Source organism: Talpa occidentalis, unplaced genomic scaffold (genome assembly GCF_014898055.3).
Source record: "Talpa occidentalis isolate TD23 unplaced genomic scaffold, MPIMG_talOcc4v2.1 talOcc4.15, whole genome shotgun sequence".
Classification (NCBI taxonomy): domain Eukaryota; kingdom Metazoa; phylum Chordata; class Mammalia; order Eulipotyphla; family Talpidae; genus Talpa; species Talpa occidentalis.
In genome coordinates this window covers 76554008-76579639 of record NW_023601543.1, presented here as the reverse complement: position 1 = coordinate 76579639, position 25632 = coordinate 76554008, and the positions used below count along the sequence as shown (strand labels likewise).

At 44.9% G+C, this 25632-nt stretch overlaps 1 protein-coding gene across 1 annotated transcript in view; it reads left to right on the top strand.

Annotated features, from left to right (window-relative positions):
- Window positions 1-23889, top strand: part of PTCHD1 (patched domain containing 1) — a 47834-nt gene extending 23945 nt beyond the window's left edge. The window contains exons 2-3 of the mRNA XM_037511699.2: window positions 10640-11300; window positions 22051-23889. Coding sequence (XP_037367596.2) covers window positions 10640-11300; window positions 22051-23705 — 2316 coding nt within the window. The 3' untranslated portion in view covers window positions 23706-23889. The remainder of the gene's footprint in view (window positions 1-10639; window positions 11301-22050) is intronic.
- The last annotated feature ends 1743 nt before the right edge of the window (window positions 23890-25632 follow it).

The window sequence follows — 25632 nt, the reverse complement described above, 5'->3', positions numbered from 1 at the left end:
TGGAGCAAGGGCCCTTCAGTGCACGCCGCCTCTGCGGGGGTGAGCAGAACTGGATTATATGAGCGCTGAGTCCTGTCCTCCTTGACACAGGAGACCACTGCAATGGCGGAGAGTAGGTGTGGCTGGAGCAGAGATGGAAAGCCTTCTTCCAGATTCCCTTCCTGGAAGCAGATCGGGGGACAGGTTAGCATCCCCTGCAATATTCTAGGCCCCATCCGCAGTTATGGGTCTGCACACCGAAGGCTGCCCTCTCACGCCCGCTGGGAGGCATAAATGAAGTTGCATCGGTGCTCACATCCTCATGAAACCCCTAAAGAGCATTGTGCTTTGCTGCCGCTGACCCACGTCACGCCTGGTGTTCCTGTGAAATAAGCAGTGCCCTCCTGCAGCCTCAAAAGTCTTCCAATTGATGCTCAATGATATGGTCGGCCTGCCCACCAACAGCATTAAAAGCAGAATCTCCAACCAGACATGACATCAGTTGATAGGTACATGGGAGTTTTTATATTAGTTTCTATAAACTCCTCTGTGTTTTTAAAAAACTTTTCCCCTCCAAAAAAAGAAATCCAACAAACACAAAGAAAAATTCAAACTGCTCTATAATTAAACATAACACATAATTATTTCAGTACCCAATCTCCCACCTAAATTGTTTCTCTGCTTTTATATTTTTTCTATTATACTCTAACTGCATCCATTTGTCTAATGAGATCAGCCATTTGTCTCAGTCTATAAGTGACAGGACTAAATTCAATGTCATCTGTTTATTTGGGATGGAAATGATATGTATGTAGCACAGTAGCCTTTGGGTACAAGTGAAGTATCATTCAGTGTCACCAGAGAAAGTAGACAACAGCAAGAAGGAACAGGCACTGAAGGCTCAGTTAGGACATCTTTGCTGGACTTCCCCCCAGATGCTAGGGGCATAGGACAGCATGAAACCATGTCCCTGCCCTCATGGAGCGTGCATACTCTAGTGTTAAACTGCCTTCGGGAATGGTAATACCCAAATCCTGTAGCACCCCCAAATTCAATCTGGTATTTTGCAATAAATTCCCAAATGGCCAGCCTTTTGCACAAATATATAGTTTAGATTATTTTCTCTCTCCTTCACATGTTTTTTTCAGCTCCAGCTGGTTGTGTGTGCTTGTCATTCATTAGTAAGGGGCTTGTGGCTTCTCTCTATTGTGAATAGCTGGCACTGGCTGCGCCCCACTGTTTAGTACAGATCAGAGTCTTGCTGCTTCTCCTAGGCTGCTTTGTCATGCTTGGCTCCTTGGCTTTGCTAGTCATTACCACTTTTAATTCACAACAAACTACTCATAATCTCATGCTGTGGCTTGAGCATGCTTAAGCCAAACACCCCAAAGCAAGTTTATTAGTATCCAAATGGCCACATCAGAGAGGTTCAGGGGTTAAGTCTTTACTTTGCTAAAGAAACTCCTATAAGGGAATGGTCTTCTGAGGCTAGATTTAAGTCTAGGCTGATTCACTTATGAAATGTGTGACCGTGGGCAAGTTACTTAGCTCCTTGAGGCTCAATTTTCTCACCTGTGCTACAACATCCACTTTCCTGAGTGGCTGTGGGGATTCAATGACAGGACAGGTGGAACATTCTTTGCACCAAGCCAAATACTTTATGGACATGTCATACCTTTTAGTTTCCTTCTTTTCATCCCCACCATGGTCCCCTACCTGGTCCAGTAGGCAAAGGCATCCAACCAGGTAGCTAACTTGAAAAAAGTGGGGTGGCTTCAGGCTGGGACTTTTCCTGGAATTGGGAAGTGCCAACTTTTAAACACATACCTTGCATACTATACTCCAGCCTGAAGGGGGACAAGGCAAACCAGAGGGTAGAAATGGGGTGTTCTGTTCAGTTTATATTTTGCTCGCAACCCTTTATTGGGTACCACTTGTGTGTCAGAGACCAGGCCGAGCAGTTCGCATGGCACTGATGCAGGGTGCAGCGCGGTGGTTAGCGCGTGGTGCTAAAACATTCCATTTCTCGGTCTTTCTCTGACCCTCCTGCTGAGATAGCTACTGCGATTGTCTGCGTTTTCAGATGAGGAAACTGAGGCACAGAGAGAGCTATAAGTACCAGCTTAGTGTGCAGGATCACACATGTACTAAAGGGCAAAGTTGGCAGCTGAGCCGAGGCCATCCGTGTCTACCACACCAGTCCACGCACTAACATTAGCACCTCCCGGGAGGGTCACAGTCCTTAGCCAACAGAATCATAGACATTATCAGAACCATGACCATTTGCTCCATAGGCTCTGTTCAGATCTGGAAAGGAGGGTGGCGGCTGCGACCCACCCCACTGTGATTTTTTTAGGCCAGCAGCTCTGTTTGAGAACCAAAAAAGGTATTTCCAAGAAAAAAGTGCACCACCAGGTAATACATTCTTTCATGCGTTCCTCCTGTAAAGCTCGTGGTTCATCATTCAGGGGTGCGGTGACCGTGTAATTAGAGGGAATTTCTTTCCTTGCTGCTTCTCTCATAGCTGTAATTTTCATTGTTCTCAAGCTCAGTGCCCACTAGCAACTAAGTAAATCCTTAGAAGGAAAAATCTCGCCAAAGACTTCATCTGATGGACATACTTGTTCATAGTTTTGTAGATTTAACCTTGTCATTTACTTTCAGTTCCAAATGTTTCGAGATGTGAGTTTATAGCTTTTTTTCCCCCATAAAAGGAAACTGCTGAAGTGTGAATTCCAGGCACACGCAGGGGCTCACACCCACCGTGTAAGGATCTTGTTTTTGTTTGTGGGGAAGGGAAGGGGTGGCCCTGTGCCATCTGTCCTAGCTCACAGCTGTGGGCTTCTTCCTAAAAGCCTGCCCTGGTCGCACCAGACTGTCCCTTGGAAACAAACGCCCATGTCAGGTGTCCTGCACGGTGCTGACAGAAGCAGGAAAGAACAGATCCTCACTGAAGGCCGGTTAGGTGAACCTCATAAAACTGGCACTATTGTACCACTATTGACCTATAGAAATGGGGGTTTCTATGGGTTCATCCAATACTAAATGTCAGATCAGACGCGTTTCCCTTTCCTCACACTTAATCCTCATAATGACCCTATGAGGGGAGGTTTATCACCATTTTCTAGAAAATGAAATTGAATTAAATGCCTAAAGTTACTATCTTAGTTTGGGTTTCCCCAAGGGAGAAGAGTCAAGGACTTGATGCAAGTAGTGAGTCTGGAAGCTGATCCCAGGAAGCACCAGTAAGAGAATAGCAACATGAGACAGGGAAGGAAAAACAGTCAGTTACAGGGGGCTGTTAAGCCAGCTACCCTGTGAGCAAGCAGGGCCTACCCCACTGGGGGTCTCTGGGAAACAGCGAAGAACACACATGGCAGAATTGTCCCACCTTGAGGACAAAGGAGCTGGGCTATTTATACACAAACTATTGTTAGTCAGGGGTCCGGGCTGCTCAGGATTGAGGTGTCCAGTGGTGCCCAAGTATTTCCACATGAGGCTAGAAGTTGGGCTGGTATGCTCCACAGTGGTGAGGAGAGAGAGGCAGGGCCCAGCTGTGTCAACTACAGCCCCACAGCTAGAACTAGCAAAGGCAGATTTGAACTTAGGACATTCTGACCTCGTAACTCACATCCCTCCCACTAAAGCATAAGATGTTGTCAAATCCAGGAAAGTCCAGGGGCTCCAGGAGATTCAGGAGTCAATTCTAGGGTTACACTTGGGCAGCTGTGAGACGCTAACCAAGGAGCTGATGTTCCATGCTTTCCTACTGAACCAGGACTGATGACCTGCATGTAGCCCTCAGAGTTTACAAAATGCGCGCACAACCATCACCTCATTTGGTGACAGGCTACGTACAATCCATTCCTTCACAAGATTCTTGTATCCATGTGTTTCCTCCCTAACTGTTGTTCCAGGAAGTCGTCTAGATATTGGAGATGTAGAAGTAGGCCAAACACACAGACATGACAGAACTCACATTCAAGTGGGGGAAGCAGAGTAAAGGAACAAAGACATGCAATGTCATGTTGCATCCTGACTGCTGCCAAGAAAACGTGAAACAAGAAAAGGGGGATGGGGGAAGGCGAGGCACGCTCATGTTTTTAGTTGGTGGAGTCCAGACGACTGCTTCTGAGCAGGAAAGTGAAGGAGGAAGTGCACACAGCGAGAGGAAGGACATTGCTGGCAGAATCGAGAGAAAGACAAGCACAAAGTGAGATCAGCAAGAACCATGTACCATCGTTGTCTCAGCTACCATCAGGACTTGGGTTCTTGCTCACAGGGTTGGGGAACCATTGAGGATTAGAGCAGGACTTTCCCAGGTTTGTTGTTTATCTCTGAATCATGTGACCAGTAAGACCCCGAACCAAGACTCAAAAGGAAGCCTTCCGTCTCCCGGTCCAGTGCTCTTCCCACGCACATCCAAGGCCATCCTGCAGGCTGGGATGTGCACAGTATCTTATTTTTCATGTCTCTTGTGTTTTTCTGTCCCTTGTATGGATTTTTGTGGCCTCCTGACCAAAGCGGCTATTGTCTGTTCCCCCAGGCATTTGACTCGTGGGATGTCTCTTTGATGGTGGCCAATCAGCTTTAACATTCTCCCACTTCCCCAGAAATCTGCCCTCTTACAGTTATCCAGCAAAACTCAGGACCCACAAACTTGCTCAACCAGAGTTTAAGCCTGACCATGAAAGTCCAGCGAGGACAATGGCCTGGGAAAAATAAGCACTGTAATTAGAAAGATTTAACTTTGCATTTTCCAAGGGTCTTCATGCTATGAAGGACGTTTTTGTAACCAAGACCAAGTGAAATTTTCTCTCAGACTATGAAAATATAGGGCTTATGGGACCTGTGGTTCCTGCATTGTTTTTCCCATCCAGACTAACATGGACTCTTACAAGGGTTACAAATGAGATACTGCAGCTGCCTTTTGCTTCATCATTGCTATTTTTTTTTTCCCTAAAATCTCCCGATTTATCTGCTTCAACTCCAAAACTGCATTGTTTTTTTCAGTCAAGACGGCAAAGACAAACAGCCTGTTTGGGGAATTACCATGTGGGGCTGTCTTGGCTGCTTTTTAGTTTCAATACCCACAATGAGAGCGTTTAGTCTTGGGGAACAGGAGGAAAAAACCAGCAGCATTCTACTTCCCCAGACCTGCACTGCCACTACAGTACCGACAAAGGCAACCACTTGTCTTCTGCCACTGGGGCATGGTAACACGATACCAGGCACACGTGTGCAGATGGAGCGTGTGGATAGATAGTCACTTGTTTGGCTACATGCACAGCTTAAATGTGGTGTCCTCCGAACATGTAACATTTCAAAGGCAGAATGATATTTCTGTTCACTTATTAAGGGATGACTAACTTGCTTTTGGCTGCACTACAAATGAATCACGGTAACAATCCCCAACTTGCGACTTCTGGTGTTCTGATGTAATGTATTTCTATTAAAAGACGAGGAAAGAGAGTGGGTGAGAGTGAGATCATGCAAAGACAGAACATAACACCCAGGGAGCTCGCGGAATTGATGAACCACAGAGACCAGATCCATCCACTTCAAGGTGCTTTCTCGTGTCCTGGCTGAGGAGAGCTCGCAGTCAACTCCCAGGCACTTACAGTTGTCATGTAGAGACCCAGACCCAGACCTGGCATTTGGAGGGATTCAGTGGAGAAGCCATTTCATTTGGGGGTGAAACCCGGCTATTCCTTGAAAGCATGTTTTAAGCACTTTTGAGTCAGTGTCACTTTGAAGGTGCTATTTGGGTGCAACCGATACAGGTTAGAAGCCAAACCAAACCCCTCCCCTTTAAAATTGCTTTCATGTGCACAGCTCACTTGGGAGTGGCAGAGCAGGGGGGCTGAAAGATGAGACAGGAAGGGAAGGCAGCTGATAAAGGTGGCACCGTCAGGCTAATTCCCACAAGGGGAAACTGGCGCTCCACCCACTGAGGAGCCCCACCTGCCCTACCCAAGTCTCCCCTCTCAGGAGAGGCTGCTCTGGGGCTGCTGGAGGGCTGCCCTCCTGGCAGAGTGACGCGTTGCCCTCCACAGCAACCCCCTGCCCGCCCTCCCGCCCCAAGGCGGCCATAGAGAAAGAGCAGGAAGGTAAGGAAGGTATTGTGAAAGATCTGCGGCCCACAGGTACCTTTCCTGAGCTGATCACTCTGAGGAGCAGCACTTCCTTTCTCCCAGGGCCCTCTGTACTCGCTGCCACTCGCGCCCCTGCTGTCTCCTGAGGAAGATCCGCGTGTGCCAAGGAGAGGCAGAGAGGAAATTAGACTCTGGCCCGTCGTGACCGGCAGCCCACACTGGCTTTGTCCCAGGCTCCGGCAGAAAGGGATTAGAAGAGCCGCTGCCTCCCCAGAATGGAAATCACTCCAAGAAGGGAATCTTTTCTTTTCCCAGTAAATCTATTCTCCCTACCCTGTGGTTATCTTTCTGGGTTTCATCTGCTATCAGATCTGCCACTGACCTAAAAAGATCTTCCAATTGTTGCAAAAGCTTACTTCAAGCATCTGTAATAAATTTCAAATTGATATTTATTAACTTTCTCTCCCCCAGGATCTGATTGTAGTTTGTGGCTGTCACTCATCTTAGAATTATGTCATTTTAGAACCCAAAGGGTCTGTCCATAATGATTAGCTGAAAACCTCCTTTTTTCCTGAAAAATCTGAGAGCTGAAGAAGTACAGTGACAGTCAGAGGGGCTCTGACACCCCCGCACAAGCCGCAGAAGCCAAAGTTAAAGCCAAAACTTGCCACTTGATTCAAATGCACCCCATGGCCTTGTGTTGTTATTGATACGCCTCCCTTTGACAAGTCGGCATGGAGAATAAGGCAAGTCAGAGAACTCGAAACCAATCTCCTTCAAGACCTGTTAAGGTCACCATGTAATCTTGCCCTTTGAAGATGAGGTGGGGCTGTCTGTATTATTCCCGGTGTCTGTTATTGGACCCCAGAGCCCCGGGGGTGGGGGTTGCCCCACAGCTCAAGCAATAGCCACAGCCGATCATTTGAACCAGGGCTTACAATTCTTCATTCTTTCCCAAGTTCTCCTCATCCTCCCTGCGAAAGTTGTCTTGGCCTAGGGCTGGGTGTCCTGCTGTGAGATGAGGCCTGATTTAGAATCCTGCGTCTTCACTTTACTTACTGGGTCATCTGAGATGAGTTATTAACATTCTCGGCCTCAGTTGCTCCAGTTAAAAAATGAGGATAATGATTTAACTATTTCTATACTGTATTGAATATTTTTTTTTAAAATGCATAAAAAGTACTTAGCGGACCAGCCATTAGCGCTGTTATCATTCTTAACCTGAAGGGTCAGGAGCAGAAAGAATCTAACAATTTAAATGGTTTGTTCAAAGTCTTTGATTGAACCTCAATTTAACATTCGGTTTTGGCCTCTTTGGCAGCAAATGCACTAATGAAAAAAGAGTATGAGGAGGAGTCACGTTGGGTCGGCCCTTACGAAACTGCAAAGTGCCTGTTAGGATCGTCCCTTTGTTTGGCAGCTGTAGCTCTTACGGGCTTTCCATGTATGAGTGCAAGCAGGTAAAATTCCGGGAAATTATCCTATTGTTGACACCCAGTAGGTTTGCTGAGTACCTACTGAATGTGCTGAGTGACTCTGTGCATGGAATCCACACGTAGTCACAGAAACATGGATTATGTGCTGGTGCCCATGACAGATTCAGCCCATAGTAAAGATCTGAGAAGGGGCCTCCTACATAGCTCAATAATGAGGGTTAAGGTGGCCATTTATTAGTTCTATGAAGCACAGCTTCAATCTCTGATTTCCTCGCCTCCCCCCCGCCACCCGTGAATACATCCTAGAACATTTGCTAGTTAATGTCTCTACTGTCCCGAGTGGGGCTCCTTTAGGAAGGGAAATCAGGGTGTCCTAAGTCCTATGCAGGTAGATGTGCAGTTAGTGTGGGCCGTGTGTCTGCCCGTGGCTGTGTGGACAGTCAGCAGTGGCTATTGTGGCTGCGTGACAAGCAGTCATAAAAGCCATGATCAGAAGGGAGGCATTTCCGGAGTCACGGAAGGGAATCTCAGTTTCTCCTTCCCCTGTCTCTTATTATGCTCTCACCGCTTATCCCACCCCAGAACTTTACAGACTCCCCCTGCTAGGTGGGTGGCCTCAGTCAACACCCCCTCTCTGATTGCTTTGTCATTCAGCATCTCTCTGCCACTCAGAAGCCAGAGTGACACATGTTCTGCCCACCTCTCCATCTGAAATTCAAAGCAGCTGCATCTCACAGCAGCTCTGGTGCTGAGTGAAGAAACCTTCCCTGACAAACGTCTGTAAGGTCCTCATTTTCTGAGATTATGATCTGGTGGCATGGGGGTTGACACAGCGTCCGATTTGTCTTGTCGGTGGTCCCAGGGGCTATGGGGATAGATCTGCAGCGCCTGCAGATCGCTCCATTGTCGACGACTCCCCAGCCAGCAGGGCGTGGTCATCTCAGAATGGATGGAAAATATCCCCTTGCTATAATTGGGTTCAGCCCTGGGCTTAACACCATCTTATTTGGCAATCTTCGTCTCTTGACATATTTAGTAATCACTCTAAGGGAGATTTATTAGACTGTTCGTGGGAACAAACAATATACTAAAGATTACACATATGCATGCTTTTAATACCTCTCCTTTTCTAGACTATTCTGAATCTTTCCCCCAAGTCTCTCTGTTTTAACTCTTATCAAAACTCTCTCATTTTAAAATTCCTCTTGGTCCTTCTCTCTTCCACAGTAACCTTTTCTATTTTGAAACGTTTTGGAGTTAGGCATTCTTTTCATCAAAATTCACTGAGCCATATGTAGAGAAGAATGGATGGAAACACACTCTCACAGTTAAAAAACCATTGAAGACATTTTGCTCATCATTAATCCTGAAGCATCAAAACAAAAATTTAACACATGGTTGGAGTTTATGAAAATAGTCTCCTGGGTGTGCCTGCGGGGTTGTGTGTGAGTGCATGTGTGCATGCACACACATGCAGAAAGAAAACTTTTAGATAAATATAATGAAGCAGTCCCTGAAGCTGGGGTTTGGTACAAATGGGGGGGGGGGCACTGAGAATTAGGAATAACAACTCATGCTCTCTGCTAACTAAAGGACTTTGCCAGCAGGTGCCCCTCAGACATTTTCAAAAGCGTAATAAATACCCCAGTCACCCTGGTGCATGCATAGCAAAATGTCTTAAGCAAATAACCTATCTACTGCAGATTTAAGAGAAGATATATCAGGGCTATGGAGACACTCAGAAGTTATGATGTGAAACTTCATTTCCGTTACGTATGACACATTCTGCTCCATTCATCAGAATCGTGGTGACAGCGAGCTCTGCTCAGGACAGGCCCCCAGTCCAGGCGAGGCCAGGATGCGCTCATTTACTTAGCTCCCTGGTCTCGTTTCGCAGACTGGTCACATTTTACAGAGAGAAGTCCTTGCTTTCTCAGATTGTAGATTACACACACTCCTACGTATCAGAACTTGAACAGTTCTGACTTTTTAAGGGTGGGACAATGAAAGCACAAATCCAGGAATGCAGCACTGGCAAGAACCTTCGTTCAGCTGCTGCCATTGCCAATCTAGACGTGTACAATGAGGGGCTAAGAGCACAGGTTCTGAAACCAGACTGCCTGAGCGAGGCCAGCTCTCTCTTTCTGTGTGTGTAGCCTTGAGCCAGCAACTTGGATTCTTGTGTTTTGGTTTCCTCGTCTGTAAAACGAGGCTAGTACTTGTACCTACTTCATAGTTTGTGAGAATGGAGCGATGCTGCACCTGGCCTGTAGAGGGGGCTGCTAAGTAAGTGCCTCCGTCCCCATGCGCACTTCCATCACAGGCGTGCAGACCCCAGCCAAGCCAACTTTGACTGGGGAGAGGTATGTTGAATACATCCCACTGTGCTCCTTTAGCGAGATTCCCGTGCATTCCTAGTCAGGTTCTTGCAGTAACAGCCTGCTTCCCATGTAAGCAGACAAGGAAAGCCCAAGAATACGAGGGCCCTCAAGCAGAACCTCATTTATGGCACCAAGTGATTGAAGTAGGACGTCATTGAGCTGCCCCACAAATCAGCATCAAGGGGTGGGTCCAGAGAGGATGTGTGACTTTGGAATTGCACCGTAGTTCACTTTTCACATTACATTTTCCAGAGGGGAGACTGAATGCTGGACGTGTGTAAGATTTTTCAGACATCTATAGACCAACTGAGTCACAAATAAAGAACAACACTGGAAATCATGCTGGTGTTTTCAGCCAGCATGATTCTTCTCAAAGGTGAACTATATCCGAATCCTCTGGAAGGTTGGTTGAAATCCAGATTCCCCAGGTCCCACCGCAGAGATTCTGATTGAGATCGGAGGTAGGACCTGAGAATGTTCATTTCTGACACGCTCCCAGGTTGTACTGATGCTGCTGGTCCAGGGACCACACTGTGAGGAGCACCAGTCAAGTGTGTGTTCTGCATCCTTACTACGTATTTCTACGCTAAGGTTATCATCGCATTTCATTTGAACTCTTTAGCTTAGAGACGGTATGAGTGACTCCCTGCCCTCCCCAACATGGAGATATTTGAACCCACGCAGCAAATGTTATGTATTAACGTCTTATTTTTGATAATAAACACTAACTTTCATTTTTTCCTCGTAGTTGCATGCTGCTGTGACCAAGATCCAGGTCCCAAGGCCTGGTTTTAATTACACATTCGCTCACATATGTATCCTGAATAATGATAAGACTTGCATCGTGGATGACATAGTGCATGTTCTGGAGGAGCTAAAGAATGCTCGGGCTACCAACCGGACCAATTTTGCCATCACCTACCCGATCACTCACCTAAAGGACGGGAGGGCAGTGTACAACGGGCACCAGCTTGGCGGTGTCACCGTGCACAGCAAGGACCGAGTGAAATCCGCAGAAGCTGTCCAGCTCACCTACTACCTGCAGTCAATCAACAGTCTCAATGACATGGTGGCCGAGAGGTGGGAGTCCAGCTTCTGTGACACTGTCCGACTGTTCCAGAAATCCAACAGCAAAGTCAAAATCTACCCTTATACGTCCTCTTCACTGAGGGAAGATTTCCAGAAGACCAGTCGCGTATCCGAACGTTATCTGGTCACCAGCCTGATCCTGGTGGTCACCATGGCCATCCTCTGCTGCTCCATGCAGGACTGCGTCCGCAGCAAACCCTGGCTCGGCCTGCTCGGGTTGGTGACCATAAGCCTGGCCACACTCACCGCGGCCGGGATCATCAATCTCACTGGTGGGAAATACAATTCCACCTTCCTGGGAGTCCCTTTCGTCATGCTAGGTAATTACTATCCTTCATTTTTCTGTTCCTTCCTGCTCTGGTGGTGACTGGGTTCCTAAAAGGCCAGGAGTAGTCCTCTAACAATTTTGTTTCATTTAGAGTGTCTCTTGCCCAGAAGTCCTGGGACCCAGTGTGTCAGGTGCTGGTTGTCAGCGAGAAGCAACCTGACCTGGTGAATGTGCCAGAAGTCCCAAAGCCTGGGGCCCAGCCCTGCTTCCCTGTGAAGTAGCATGGGGGGGGGCATTTAGCAGAGAGGAATCTTCTTTGTGTTCCAGTGTCCCAGGCCGGGCTTCTTCCCCAGAAGCTGGCCCTGAGATAAGGATTTAGATACAAGTAGTTTATTCGGGAGGTGAATCCGTGAAGCCCTGGCATGGGAGTGAGGACGTGACACAGGATGTGAATGAGCAGGTGACTGCCATAGGCCCCTTAGTTCAGACTTACTGGGGACCTTCGGGAGACCTCAGAGAGGGGGGGCCCTCCTTGAGAGGTGAGGAAGATAGAACCTGGGCTGTATACCTAGAAACCCTATGTGTGACTCATCGAGGGTGCTCCCGGGGTCTTTAGCGCCCCAGCACTTCCCAGAGATGACCAGATACACACCCGCAGTGCCAGAAGCCCCTCAGGGAACCAGTGTTTGTAGCAAGAAGCCTTCAGTGAGCTCAAGAATGACAGCTAGGAGGGCAAATGGACTGGGCACTGACTATCTGCTTCCCTCAACACTCCTCACTGCCCCCACCATGAGAGCAGATGTGAGCACCACACACCAGGCCATGATAGATATTCAAGAACTTTGAAAGTGGCAACTGAGACACAAAAAAGGAAGGTAACTCTTTTTTTTCCCTTGCTATGAACTCAGGAGAATGCTTTAAAATGACAGCTTGAGGACCCCTGTTTGTTCTCTCTTGGGAGCTGTGGGAATTTCCTGCTAGAGCTCGTGGTCAACATGAAAGCTCAGTGGTCATAATGTGACATCAGCTGCTCTGTCCATCTGAGAGTATCGAAGATGGCAGGCCCAGCGAGGCTGACAGCAGGGTTCTTATGGGCCACAGATTCAAACACTTAGCTTTTTCCCTTTTCTGTGGCAACTTCTCGTCAATTCACTTAGCAAAATTAAAATGTCATTTGGAATCAGAGACTGATATGACAAATGAAGTGGCATCTTTCACCGACGGGGAAAGAGCTATGGCTGATTCATTAATATGCCCTTATGCCCTGTTTTGGGCTAGCAGAAAAGAAAAGAATTTCCTTGGGAAATCTCAGTCGTGTTATGGTTAAATTCAATAATCATAACCGAGGCAGCAAAGCCAGGAATCCCATGCTGCCTTGATGCTCTGTGGCCTGTGGGAATCTAGACCTAGGCACTAAACATAGACTAGTAGCATTTGTAAAGAAGTGGGGCGCAGTGTGGAGACTGAGAAAGCTGAGAATTTACCAGATCAGTTTACTCATCACTGGCAAACAACAGAGAAGGAGGCTGCTGTACTTCCTCCTGAATTCAATTAGTTAAAAAGGCAGCATAATTTGCCTCTTTAAAATAACCCCGACCCCAATGTGGGTCGACTGTGGAATCCAGGGCGGCCTCCTGAAGAGTGAGTAGGACTGGGTAGCAGCTTCCTCAGAGGCTTGACTCAAGGTTTAAATTAAGATGCCTTGCTCATGATTAGTCACATGCTTGCCTATTTTTTTTAGCTTTTCATTTTAAAAATATAGAGGTTTTTGTTGTGATTATGTTGGTGGGAGGAATATAAACAAGGAAGAAAGGTGGAGAACTGAAGACAGACAGCAAGGTTCGTAAGGTGAAGTAGAGAGCTCGAAGTATGTTGCACTATTTACAACTTGGTAAAAACTAACTGAATTAGTAAAATAAAATTACACTATGGAAAGCTTATTCATTTTGAAGTAAAATACTAATATTCAAAATATGTCAGTTTCACAAAACATCAATTTTACTAACATGAAATTATTTAATATATCTTAAGACTAATTATATTAGGTAATATAAATGATAATATTTTTAAATTCTTAAAATTCCAAAAGGAATATGCCAGAAAGTATTGGTGCAGAGAAGAATGCTGTTCACAGGGCAGTGTCTTGAAAAAGCAAATCCAGAAATAGTCGTGCCCACACCCTCAGAAACAGGTATCGCAGACCTTCATGTCAGTTCAATTCAGACAAACCTGGCATTTGTGGTGAAAGAGACCCAGCGCTGCTGGTGCCCAGCACCCCTGGTTTGCAATTTGTGAGGAATGTTCCATGTATTGATTTGATGACAGTTTTCCCTGCTGACAATCAGTGTGTAACCTTTCTGTACATTTTCAGCCCAAAGGGATGTCAAATTACTTAGTCACATCATAAAAAGAAGCCACGTGTTTTAGTAGCTAAGACCCAGTCTCAATAAATGCCTAGCACCGTGTCACGGGCGCTCCCTATGCTGGGAATGCCAACAGTGCCTGCATTTAGGATGGCTGCCCTTCTTTCTGTACTTCTCAGATAAAACTCCTCGTTCTCTGAGTTTGATTGTAAAATGAAATATAAGCAAGAGCATGTCTATAAATGTGACATTCAGGGCCAATGTTTAATTTGGGCTTATTTTTTTTGATCACCATTCCTAAGAGCCAATAAATAGTTCAATGACCAAGAAGAGATATGGTGCGAAGGGTTTTGCACCATGGGCCAATCAGCTGTCCAGTTTTGGTTTGCTTTTTTTGAGGATATATCATTTTTTAAAGATGTATTTATTTATACAAGAACTGGGGTACAGTCAGAGGCACGGGAGGGTGAGAGGATTCACCAGAGACAGAGCGGGAAACAGAGCAGGCAGACAGGCCGAAAACACTGCTGAGGGGAGCAGCGGGTGAGGCAGGAGAGGTCTGCTGCGCCATGTGGGTTGCTCCCTGGCCGGCCGGGAATTGAACCTGCACTGCAGAGGCTGCGGACAGCTTCACAGCGCAGCGCTCAACCTGCTGCGCCACCAGGGAGGCCCTCAGCTGTCCAGTTTTTAAATTTGTCTGTCCATAACCAAAAATAGGCATGTTTAAAGATTTTGATTACTCATTAAATACAATATTAAATAAAATTTTAAAATGTACAATCTCGTTTATAAGGAAAAGTATCTTAGAAAAAGCCTGGAATACAGACCTTTCCTGATTAACAATAGGTCTATAATATAATAAACAATATGGATTTAAAATTCAAGAAATTAAACATTCTCAGTGTGATGCTGGTCACATTAGGCCAGATCCAGCCAAATGCCAAAATGGCAGTAGATTTAGAATGGAAAATTTTAAGACCACGTGTGTCAAGCAGTATTAATCTGACAAAATTCCAGAACAGGAAAGAATCTGGATAAATTCTGAGAGTTCACCATAAGGGGATATGATTTTGTATTTCTAGCCAAGACGATACGTGACATCTCTGGCAATAAGACTATATCCTACACAGATGAATCATTTTGGCAATGATGTAAGTATAGACACATCATGACTTACAATGTTTTTAATCAATGTCATGCATATTAGACAATCCCACTTCTGCCAAAACCCCTGTCCATATGAGTCAGATACATTTATTTAGAGCTGAGATCCTTAAAGGTTTACAGGATTATAAAAGCTCATTGACATTTTTCAAATCACTATAATTTGAAGAAGGGTTTATTTCATCCATACTCCTTATGTATAAAGCAGTATCCTTTCCTTCCAAATGATACTGCTATCAGGTAGTAAGGTATTTGAAAACATGTGACACTCGTCATTTAAATCTGTTATGGAATTTCCTTTAAAGGATGAGGATTTACACCACTATCCTCCAAGTGGGTATAATTTAAGAAACTGGCACCGGTTTTCTATGTGGAAGCTCTCTTTACAGGCTTAATATTTCTACAGAAAAGGAATGGAATGTAGGGGATTATAAAAGGGAACAGAAGGAAGGTTTGCTTCCTTCTTCATTTGAAAGGTTTTGTTGCTTCATGGATGTTCTGTACAGCTAGAAGGGGAGAGCTGAAGCCGTGGTGAGGGCTAGATTAGACATTCGTTTCTCTATAGTAATCTATAAAATGCTCTGCATTTTATCAAGATACAAAATCTGTAAAGATTCGATGAGCTGTTTTTGTCCATCTGAGTCCTTTCAAAATGTTTGGGATTCTGAGGTCAAATGCCACACTCAGGGCACCTTCTTCCTTCTGAATTATCCAGCCAGGCCACTTAAATCCAAAGACAGGAAAGGAAGAAAAGGTGTGGATAAGTGCTAGGAGGAGAATGATAGCAGGGATGTTTGTTGTCTATAGTGTATGTAACAGGAACCAGAAGATCAGGTTCAGTTCTCTAGGAATGTGTTCTCATTTGCAGCTACTTGGAATATGATGCAGTGTATAGAGCTCATTTTTACAAACAGGTAAAAGTTCTTGTGCTTGGGATTTAATTATACTGAGAAATTGGAACTCTTAATTATTTTTTGCTCTAAACTGAACAAACCTGAAAGATTATGCTTCCCTGGTGAGTATTCTGGTATATTCCTAAAGTCATAAGAAACATGAGAGAAAGATCAGTCAGATAAGAACAAAGTTCAAACCACAGGAAATTGCTAATATCCAACCCTTTTTGACTTACAAAATTGGTACCAATATCTGATCATTTTTGAACTGCAAAAAGAGTAGTTTCTTATGTTTCAATCTAATGTTATGGTAGAAGTCCATTATTTGCAACGTATGACAATCTTAAGTAATAGAGTAGAAATGTATTAGAATACTGTGGAAATACTCTGCTTAGATATAAATCACTAATAGGTTCAGTAGTTTCTAGAAGAAAATGGTTTATATGGGTTTTGATACTCACATTTTTGTATGTATCTGATTGAAAATGAGAGTAATTCCACATAATAGTCTCAAATTTTGTTTCTTGAATCTTTTTTAATGGACATCATAGGACTAATTTACAAGGAGATGGTATAATCTAGTTTTGTGGCTAGTTCTCACTCTTTTATTCCTATGTTCTACATGGATAGGAAGAAACAGGTTCGGGGAGATGGAACAAAACAAGTTGTGTTGTTATATTTTTAGCCACAAAAGACATCAAGAACAAGAAGGGGGGTGCAGGTCCAGGAAGGCAGAACTCAGGCAGAGGAATACAGGGGTGCTTCTCTTCCTCGGTACCCTCTGGGTGCTCTAGCCATCTAGTCTAGGGAATGGGGGAGCAACAGATTTCACAAAGATTGGGCCACAGGAGGCAACGTCAGGACACTGAGCTGGTAAAAATGCACCATGAGGAGAACACCCAGTCTGGTGTTACATTTGGACTAACACCACAGAAAGTCACTGATGGGGACAGATGGTCTTGACCACGTGGGTCTACAAAAGCTCCCAACACAAGCAGATTCACAGTCACTGTTAAGGGGATCCTGTATGTCATCTAGGTGCTTCACCAGACAAGAACCAAAATGTAGGCAGAACCTAAAAGGCGGATTCTAGCCCCTTCTTGGCACCAACTAGTATAGCAGCATTTATATTTCTCTTCTTCATCAGTAAATTTCACATCAGCCTGTGATTCATTTTGTGAGTGTGTGATATCTGTGTGCATAATATATATATAGCACCAGCTATATATGTATCATCTAATATATATTATGCAGTAAGCTCATGCATATATATATTTTATGTTTATAACATCTATTGTGTTGTAAATATTGCTTCATGTAGAGTATATATTCACACATTCTATGTAAATGTATAAAATATATTTTAATAGGATATGCCATATACACATATTTCTATACTGCATATCTTTCCTATGAAAAGATGTTCTACAACCACCATAGCATGGTTAGAGGCCACATTTGTAGACACTGATTTTATAAAGTATACATACTCACAGTATCTAAATACCTTATCTTTAAATAAGGAAGCAATATTAGCAAATTCATTTCCTGGGCTTTTATTTGCAGCTCTCTGGTGAAGGAAAATCATTTCTCAGATTAAAACCCAATGCTGTGATTAGAATTACCACAGTGTGACTTGCCTCTGGTAGTAAGAATAAGGTGTGTATATCCCCCCTCATGTAAGCATCCATGTCAGCGTAAGCCAAGTACACCTTTACTCTCGCTCTTAACTATGACACAGAACAGGCAGTGGTAAACCAAACAATCCAGCATAGAAAGTAAATGTTTATAACTGGCAAAGTGTAAATGTTACCCAATTAATGAACTTCTCCCTGAAAATAGCTATTACTCAAACCCGGACGCATATACACTTTAAATTTCTTCTCCAAAAAAAACCCCACAAAAATCATGAATTTATGTGGATGTAATTGGAAGAAAAATATTCTATAAACATGAGCTACTTAGTGAAGCTCGTCAAAGAGTAAAATGTTTTCAGCAGGTTATGTCCACATGCTCATTCTTCTGTATGGATTTTTTTAGAAGAATGTTGAAATTTTATTACCATGTATGAAATCTGGCTCTGCCCAGGCACACTTTACAGCTTCATTGTTTCCTAACATTTTATGTTTTCACATTGAAACTGAAAGATCAGGGCCTCCCTGGTGGCACAGCAGTTGAGCGCTGGGCTGTGAAGCTGCCCGCAGCCTCTACAGCGCTGGTTCGATCCCCAGCCGCCAGCGAGGGTCCCACATGGCGCACAGACCTCTCCTGCTGCGCCCGCTGCTCCCCTCAGCAGTGTACTTCGGTCCTTCTGCCTGCTCTGCTCCCCGCTCTGGCTCTGGTGAATTCTCTCACCCTCCCGCGCTTCTGACTGTACCCAGTGCTTGTATAAATAAATAAATAAATCTTAAATTAAAAAAAAGAAACTGAAAGATCACACATCAGCAAGCCACTCCATTTCACCTCTTCATCTTTCCAGCCATTCCTTAATTTTCGGCACTCAGGGCGAGGAGACCCTGCTAGAATGGAAAGGACTAAGAGGAAAACCCAGAGGCATAGCCACCATGCTACAGCTGTGTGGGGGGGGAAGATAGGAGAATCTGAGCCTGAAGAAAAATATGCCGTACAAAATCCAGACGTACAAAGTAAATCAATTTGCCTGTGATTATTCATGGACAAAAGAAAATAAACAAATCACCCAAGTTTCCAGAAGCATACTTAGTGGGTAAAGTTAGGTTAACTCCCAACTATTCGTTTGTGGATTCCTGCCTTAGTGGATTATAAACAACCCTGACGGCTTAGGTTAGGCCCCAGGAAAGGGTGTGGGTGAGAGTGAATGTTCCAGAGACTCATCCTAAATGACTGGAGGGTTCACCCTTGGAGGTTTTTCCACCATCAGTGTTATTTATCATCTGAGCTGCTTTTTCTCTTCCTTGACTACAAAGCCTGCAAGTTAAATGCAGGCAAAGATATAAGTCTTTGAAAAAAAAGAAAAATGATTAGCCTCAGTCCTTTGGTATTTGATTTTACCAGATGACAACCCCAAAGTTGTGTGCTAATAAAGACAAAGTCTACTGCTAATAAACTTTAAACCGCACTCCTGGTGGAACAAATTATATCTGAACATTGGTGAAGACCTCCACTGTCCTTACCCCGGGACCTGGCTCCAAGCCCACATGGCCTCGGAGCATTCACTCATGAATAATTAGAACTCGGACCTGTGTCTGTGCCTCAACTGAGACACGTGTGGTCATAGGCATGTGACAACACAGACATGCAATGAACCAAGACAGAAACAAACAGCGTGAATGTGCTTTTAAAAGATCAGTGACTGCTTTACAAGCCTCTTTATCTTCAGAGTTTGTGTGTTTTAACAGTTCCCTTTGGCAGCTCTTCAATACTGCGGTTGTAAGAGAGGAACCGCCCTGGGGTATTAGCCAGTTCCCAGCATCCTCACTATAGTCCAGTCTTTTTCTATGAGACCTGCCCCTCCTGGCACTTTTTACCACCCTAAGGCCTCTGGTCACCGAGGGCTAAATCTGGTAGGAATGTGGTGTTTAAGTAGCTCCCCAAATGAGCACTGCGGTCGGGGAGTCCTTGTGAACAGCCTCAGAAAACTAGAGACAGAAAATGGTAAAGTGATGCTCTGTGCCAGCGACACAGGCCTCGCGGTCAGATTTTATAGAGACGCTACGAGCTCCAACTTCATAGAGAAAATTTAAAACCAGAATGAAAAGCAGACAGCAATAAATTAGCTTTGAAAGCACTTTTTTAAATGGGGAATTAAAAGCCAAACTTCTGAAAATCAATGTCAGTCCACTAGCAGTGACTATTTATCTGCACCTGTAAGGTTTGACCCCAGAGTCCTCTTTGCTGTACCCAGCCCCAAAGTTACGAGAGTGATGGATGATAGTGGCACTCAGGAGAGGAAGCACCTGCTGAGAGAGGAAGCGGAACAGAATGGACCAAAATCTTTGTTCCCTGCCCTTCTTTGATTTCCACTGGCAATTTCTGTAGTACTGTGACAGATGAAGTCAGAGCTGGCTGGAGGGAAACCTGGAGGAGTCAGTGTCTGTGAAATCCTCCCGAGAATTTCCTCTTCACTCCTATCCCATCACCACTCTTTCTCCCAACCCCCAAGCCTTCAGAAAGCCTCACAGCCTCCTGCCACCTTTCCTTGAGTTTGATCGATTTCATGCAGGCCCCTCCAACCTCGCTCTTTCTACCGAACAGCTCTGTTGATTCAAGTGACTCTTCCCTATTAGCTTCCATCATTATTCAATAGCAAAGTAAAACATGGATTTTTATTGTATTTTCCAACAAGAGTCAGGGTCAGATAATGTCATTATAAAACATCACGCCGATTAAAAAAAGAGGACTAGGGAACATATTCCATTGAAATTCTACTATATGACTAATTCTAATCCTGCTATGTACATCCTTATTTTCTTACCATATTAATGACTCAGTACAGAAGCCCTGTTTTAAAACATTGTTTTGTTTGTTTCTGGCAAGTAAATACTGTTTTAAAGTCCCATGTGCCATCTTCAGTGAAATGCTCAAGGTGTTATGCCCACCCAGATGTATTCTGCACGCCTCAGATGAAATGATCAATATTGTTTGCCCAGGGTGCAGGTGCCCTCAGAGGTATAATCCTCTCTTTACCCTCATTGCCAAGGGATCAATTACTTTTAATCAAAGGTTGGTTGAGCCTTCTTCCTGAGAACACAGTGGAAACAGACTTAAATAGTCCCCCCGCCCCAGACTAGCTGTTAACTATCTAAAACATAATTAACAGCAGGATGCCAATCAACGAGTGCACTTTTTACTTCATGGCTGGGGAGTTTAGGTGCCTCCAATTTAATAGGGGCCACGGTGCTAGTTATCAAATTGACAGTCTTGACCTGACTTCTAAAAGTGGCTGTAAAATGATGCCTAGTAAATTAAGATAAATGCCAAATCCCTCTGAGGAAACAGGCCTATAGCATGACCATGAAATGGGCATTCGGGTTTGAGGCCGACACCTGACAAGAAGGATGTAAACCCCGGCCTGGGCACAAGGGGAGACATGTGTTCCATTATTGTCCACACAAGATAACAGGGACTCACTTCACGCAGCATTACGCTTGGCTGGAGATTTGAAAGTCCTTTTTAAAAATGAGATTATTGTACCACAGGGTAAAGATTTTATTCTCCTCCATAATGGGATCAAATATGCCAGGGCGCAGGAGCAGAAAATTCGATCTCTCGATCTCAGGGCCAAGGGGTTGTTGAAAGTTACCACGGGTCGCTTCGGTGGGTGTGGCATTGTTATAATGACCTGGAAACCCACGGAGGCCCATCTGGGAAGTGTCTGGTTCTGACCAGGAGAGGCGGGAGAGGATGTGGTGTCAGGCAGGAGAATGGAGTCAAAACATGTATCCTTGCTGTAGAGCCGCCATTCCGGTGTTGCTGGAAAACCAACCAAGGAGGCAGAGGTGCTAAGAGTTGAGGAAAGAGGTGAAAGGCCTGGCTTCCTCCCGCAGAGGTCACTGTCAGAGAGTGCAGAGAGGCCCACAGAGTCACTGCCTGCTTGACCTATGAACAACCAAAATTGGTCAAACACATCCCTGAAGACAAAATGCCTGCCAAAAACCTTCGACGTGAATTTTAACTTTCACCAGTTGCAGGGAGAGTTCCTATGAATCTTGTTCCTTCTTCGAACTGTCCTGTTCACTCAAACTTGTTCCTACTTATTTATTTTTCTTCCCCGTGTCTCAGATTTATTGCTTCCTGCACCAATACTTGAGGGGACAGGGGAAGAAAAGAGGCCGTGATTGAGGTTTTCCTGTCAGGGCTGAAATTAAGTACCGCGCCTCTTTCTCCCTAAAGCCACTCCCTTGGCCCAGCTCAGATGAGGTCATGGGATAGTAACTCAGAACTGTCTGCCCACTCCCTTCCTCTGTGCTGACCTCCAGCCAGACCTGTGGGACGACAAGCAAAATGATTAGTGGCCAGGCATCTTCTCTGGAGTGTTCCACCAAGTAAAAGAGAAATACTCTGCAAACTGCACCAAGTCTAAACTAGCCACGCTTGTAACCCCTCGGGGACACAGACTCAGCTGTCTCTAGGCAAAGGGCCACCCAGCACCATTAAGCCAGAGAGGAGCACGGATGTCTTCGCTCCTCTATCTGCCCTTTCGCTATCCATTAACATTTATGATTCAGCAAAACAAGAGTCTCTCTCCCTACGGGAGAAGTCACTGGCACTCACAAACCTGTCACCACCAGGGCGGGTTCTATTTCCTGTGACCCAACAGTTGCCCACGCCCAAGCGGGCTCCCCTCTTTAAAGAGATCTGTCTTTTAAACATTTGATTCTGGTCTTTTTCTGCCCCCTCCCAGGTCATGGATTATATGGGACTTTTGAAATGCTCTCCTCCTGGAGGAAGACTAGAGAAGACCAACATGTTAAAGAGAGAACTGCAGCCGTCTATGCAGACTCCATGCTCTCCTTTTCTCTCACCACTGCCATGTACCTGGTCACCTTTGGCATAGGGGCCAGCCCTTTCACGAACATTGAGGCAGCCAGGATTTTCTGCTGCAATTCCTGTATTGCAATCTTCTTCAACTACCTCTATGTACTCTCGTTTTACGGCTCCAGCCTGGTATTCACTGGCTACATAGAAAACAATTACCAGCATAGTATCTTCTGTAGAAAAGTCCCAAAGCCCGAGGCACTGCAGGAGAAGCCGGCATGGTACAGGTTTCTCCTGACAGCCAGATTCAGCGAGGACACAGCTGACGGCGAGGAAGCGAACACTTACGAGAGTCACTTACTGGTATGTTTCCTCAAACGCTACTACTGTGACTGGATAACCAACACCTATGTCAAGCCTTTTGTAGTTCTCTTTTACCTTATTTATATTTCCTTTGCCTTAATGGGCTATCTGCAGGTCAGTGAAGGGTCAGACCTTAGTAACATCGTAGCAACAGCGACACAAACCATTGAGTACACTACTGCCCAGCAAAAGTACTTTAGCAACTACAGTCCGGTGATTGGATTTTACATCTACGAGTCCATAGAGTACTGGAACACTAGTGTCCAAGAGGACGTGTTAGAATACACCAAGGGGTTTGTGCGGATATCCTGGTTTGAGAGCTACTTAAATTACCTTCGCAAACTCAACGTGTCCACTGGCTTGCCTAAGAAAAATTTCACAGACATGTTGAGGAATTCCTTCCTGAAAGCCCCCCAATTTTCACATTTTCAAGAGGACATTATCTTCTCTAAAAAGTACAATGATGAGGTTGATGTCGTGGCCTCCAGAATGTTCTTGGTGGCCAAGACCATGGAAACGAACAGAGAAGAACTCTATGATCTCCTGGAGACCCTGAGGAGACTTTCTGTCACCTCCAAGGTGAAGTTCATCGTCTTCAATCCGTCCTTTGTGTACATGGATCGATATGCCTCCTCTCTGGGGGCCCCCCTGCACAACTCCTGCATCAGTGCTTTGTTCCTGCTCGTCTTCTCGGCATTCCTGGTGGCAGATTCTCTGATCAATGTCTGGCTCACTCTGACGGTTGTGTCCGTAGAGTTTGGAGTTATAGGCTTCATGACATTATGGAAAGTAGAACTGGACTGCATTTCTGTGCTCTGCTTAATTTATGGAATTAACTACACGATTGACAATTGTGCTCCACTGTTATCCACATTTGTTCTGGGCAAGGATTTCACAAGAACTAAATGGGTAAAGAATGCCCTGGAAGTGCACGGGGTAGCTATTTTACAGAGTTACCTCTGCTATATCGTTGGTCTGATTCCTCTCGCAGCTGTGCCTTCAAATCTGACCTGTACACTGTTCAGGTGCTTGTTTTTAATAGCATTTGTCACCTTCTTTCACTGCTTTGCCATTTTACCTGTGATACTGACTTTCCTGCCACCCTCTAAGAAAAAAAGGAAAGAGAAGAAAAATCCTGAAAACCGGGAGGAAATTGAGTGTGTAGAAATGGTGGATATTGATAGTACCCGAGTGGTTGACCAAATTACAACAGTGTGATAGTGTCTGCTTGTTGTATTTTCACCTGAAGTCTTATCAAGAGCAAAAGGATTATGTTAATGAAACAAATTCAAAGTTGTTCTTTCTTTTTTAAGGATAAGAAGCAAGCATTGCCAACAAAAGTAAAGAATGAGGGGGAGAAATGGGCATTGCATATTATCAATCTTTAAAACAAAAGGGTAGTTATCAGAAAGAATTACACACACACACACACACACACACACACACACACACCATGCCCCTAGGAAACTTACAGCCTCTTAAACTAAGATCAAATAGAAGAAAGCTTACTAGCAAGCAGAATCCTATTGTATTCACACGGAGTTGTTGCTAGTATTGTGACAAAAACCTACTGATTGAAAGGTCAGCTGCCAAGGCAGAAAGCCTTAAGCATTGTTCAAATAATAAGGCTTCCAGAACTTCTGCGGAGCAGGAGCTGTAGGCAGGGTCTGTGGTTTGAGGTCTTAGCTGTCTCATCTAGCTCCCCAACATCCTAAGGAGGATGTTTGTGACAATTCTGGTCAAAAAAAAAGCAAGCCAGAACCTCAGAAGCAGGCACATGGTGGAGTGACCATCAGACATAAACTGAAATTGAGTCACCCCTAAATTCACCCAGGTGAGGCAGTTTTGTTTTCTAGAAGGGATCTGATATCTGCCCCTCCCACCAGCCTCCCCGTCAACACACTATTACCATCCATATGCTTCAGCTAATACACCTCTAAACCCATGACAGCTCCTGTATTGCAGAGCTGGGACCATTCTCTTCTGGAATATCTTGTTTCTTGTCACCAAACAGATCTGCTTTATTAGTTATAGCTCTTGGCAGGAGGCTCTGAGTACCCAACACTATAGAGCCAAGCCCAGTACCTGGCCTGATGGAGAAAAAGCAGGTATCTACTCAAACCTAGAGACAGTGTCTCCTTTTGAGCAACAACAACAACCAAAAAAGCAGCCAGCTGGTATAGCTGTTTGTCATTTGGCCATACATGCATTTTTTGCGTGGATGCCCAGAAACCACATCTGTCCACACATAGCTGAAGAAGGAGAAATGAACACGGACATGGCTCTCTGCCATAGCTTTCCACTTGTAACACCAGTCTGCCTTTAGGAAGAGACATGCCTGTTCAGAGGCAAAGGAGAAAAGAAAGTTTTTGTTGAAAGTCCCAAAATGAGTAAACTTCATGAAGTGCAGGCAGGGAGATAAAGGGACAAAAGGGAGATAATGGAAAGGACTAGAAAATGTCATCATCAACACAAATCCATCAACAATGACAGTCAAATGTTCCTGCTACTCTGGCTGCACCTTCATCTTCCTGCTCCCCCCATACACCTCTCGGTGCCCCTCTACTTCACTGCACAGCCCCTTCTGTACATTAATAACCCCAGATGTTTATACTGTTGACCTGCAGTACTTACTGGATCAAAACAAATGGTTTGATCGGAAGAAGCTGTCTACTGCCCCCGACCCCTGCATTTCTTTAAGTCTGTAAAAATGAAGCTAAAACCCGGTCACATGTGAGGCATTTTCCCTTGTAGAGATGTAGCTTATTTAGACATCTGTAGTGGTAAGCATTTCCCAAAAGCACCTTCCTTTCTGGACCTTAGCGGACATACTGTGCAACTTCCCCGTCCTCTGCAGAGGAGGAAATGGAGACCCAGAAGGAGAAAGAGACTCACCCAGGGTCACACCACTAGAGGGTTTCCATTGCTGTAGCATGTCTAAGGCAGGGCAGGCCAATTCTAGATTCTCTCATAAGAGGGCTGTCACTCCCTTCAAAGTACATTTCCAAGGAAGGAACATAGGACTTTATCCGCTGCAAGGCAGACTTTTTTTTTTTAATGTCCGGGTAATGTTTGGGATTTAGGTTTGCTATTGTCTTTTCCAACAGCAGAAGTTCCCAAATGATTCAGATGTAACCACACCGAG